Source organism: Pygoscelis adeliae, unplaced genomic scaffold, assembly GCF_000699105.1.
Source record: "Pygoscelis adeliae isolate BGI_AS28 unplaced genomic scaffold, ASM69910v1 Scaffold425, whole genome shotgun sequence".
In the NCBI taxonomy this organism is placed as follows: Eukaryota; Metazoa; Chordata; class Aves; order Sphenisciformes; family Spheniscidae; genus Pygoscelis; species Pygoscelis adeliae.
Window position 1 is genome coordinate 496365 of NW_008824775.1, and position 1751 is coordinate 498115.

The 1751-nt window shown below is 53.0% G+C and overlaps 1 protein-coding gene across 1 annotated transcript in view; it reads left to right on the forward strand.

Moving 5' to 3' along the window:
* Positions 1–1751, forward strand: part of AFF3 (AF4/FMR2 family, member 3) — a 350596-nt gene that overhangs the window by 314403 nt on the left and 34442 nt on the right. The window contains exon 14 of the mRNA XM_009323844.1: positions 46–419. Coding sequence (XP_009322119.1) covers positions 46–419 — 374 coding nt within the window. The remainder of the gene's footprint in view (positions 1–45; positions 420–1751) is intronic.

Below are 1751 nucleotides of genomic sequence, written 5' to 3' on the forward strand. Positions count from 1 at the left end.
GGTCTGAGTCGGAGCGGGGGGAGCGCCCCCTGCCCAAGGCACCAGCGGCGGCTGGGGCCGAGCCGCACACCAAGGACACGGGGACCGGCACCGCCAGCAAACCCCACAGCGGCTGCAGTGCCTTTGGCTCCATTAATGCCAGGACTAGTAGTGAAATAGCAAAGGAGCTGGAGGAACAGTTTTACACCCTGGTTCCTTTCGGTAGGAATGAGCTCCTGTCTCCTCTGAAAGACAGTGATGAGGTAAAGTCACTGTGGGTCAACATTGACTTGGCTCTTTTGTCCAGGATTCCAGAGCGTTTGCCCGAAGAGCCACTGGCCATGAGCGCCGGAGCAAACCAAGCGGCCAGCCTCCCGCAGAGTAGTAGTGCTGACCCCCCTGCAGAGAAGGGTTTACCAAAATCTAGAAGGAAACGCAAGGTGAGCTTCGGGAGGACCGATCGGGGCGGGTAGGGGGGCCTCCGGCAAGTGGGAGGCAAGCATCGCTTGCGCCCGTGTCCAGTGCTCGATGTCAGTGTCTTCTCTAGACCAGTGCTTCGGAGCTGGGCTTTGTCCCTGCTTGCTGCGTAGAAACTGGCCAAGCCTCAGGGGAGATGCCATTCCAGGAGGTGATGAAAGTCCTGGCTGCGAGGGATCACAGCCCCTTGGAGACAGCGTTTGCTGCTGGCACGCAGCTTTCCACATCTTAGCAAAGATACTGCCTTTTAGTAGGATAGTATTCTCTCAGGAGGCTTCTCTCAAAACCTGAGCATTTGGAGGTGATGCTTAGGTCGGCAAAGGGAATATAAACAGCTATCTTGTCACGGTCTGCACGGTATCACTGCATGTGTCGAAAAAGGAGAGGCAACGTCTTTTTCCCCCTCAGATTGTCAACAAGAGGCGAGTCCTTCAGTCCCAGCAGGGAGCCCTGGCTTCATGGGGTATGCACTCGCAGAGACCTGGGACCTGCCTGGCTCTGCAAACTACCTCCCTCGCACCCCCATGGCCCCCTTTTACCTCAGGGCTCTCATACAGCTGTAAGAAGTGGGGGTGTAGTCCATTAGCTGCCCCCTCCCCAGCAGCACCGTCACAGCAGCCAGGTGGGCACAGCCCTCCGGTCACATCCACCCCTCCGCCCTGCTTCTCCCGCTTTCTGAGCTGCTGGTGGTGCCGGGGAGAAAGCCCCCTCCAGCCCACGGCCACAGATGTCCACCGAGGAGGCTTTCTGGTCCATTTGTACTGATCTGACCGCAAAAGTCACTCTGAACTGGAATCGCCATCTGCCCAATTTCTGGACAGTTTTACTGTGCAGTCATCTGTTGCCCTCTGAGGTACTGTATGTGTGCAGATTGATCTGTACATTTTGGGGGACCATTTATCTAAAGCAGTCTTTCCTTTTTTTATCTTTTTTCATTTTTGGGGGTTTTTTTTAGTATCTGAAAGGTGGCAGTATCTGTTTGATGCGTTTGTCTGCATTTTCTTTAGGAAGTAGCATGGAAGTGATTGCACAGTACAAAATGATGGGGAACAGGCCAAGAAAGAGTGGCAGAAGCAAAAGATTTATGTTTTGCGCCATAGGAGATGCCAGCGTGATAGTGCCAGGCTGTGCACACAGAAGGAAGCAGGAGGACACAATAGAAGAGCAAAATAAATGCAGTCACGCTAGAAATGCTTAATCCGACTTTCTGTGGCACATATTATCTTTTACTCTTCTGTCTTAAAGCATTGCTGTTGTTGGTGGTTTTAGTGATATAATAAATACAAGGCATTCCT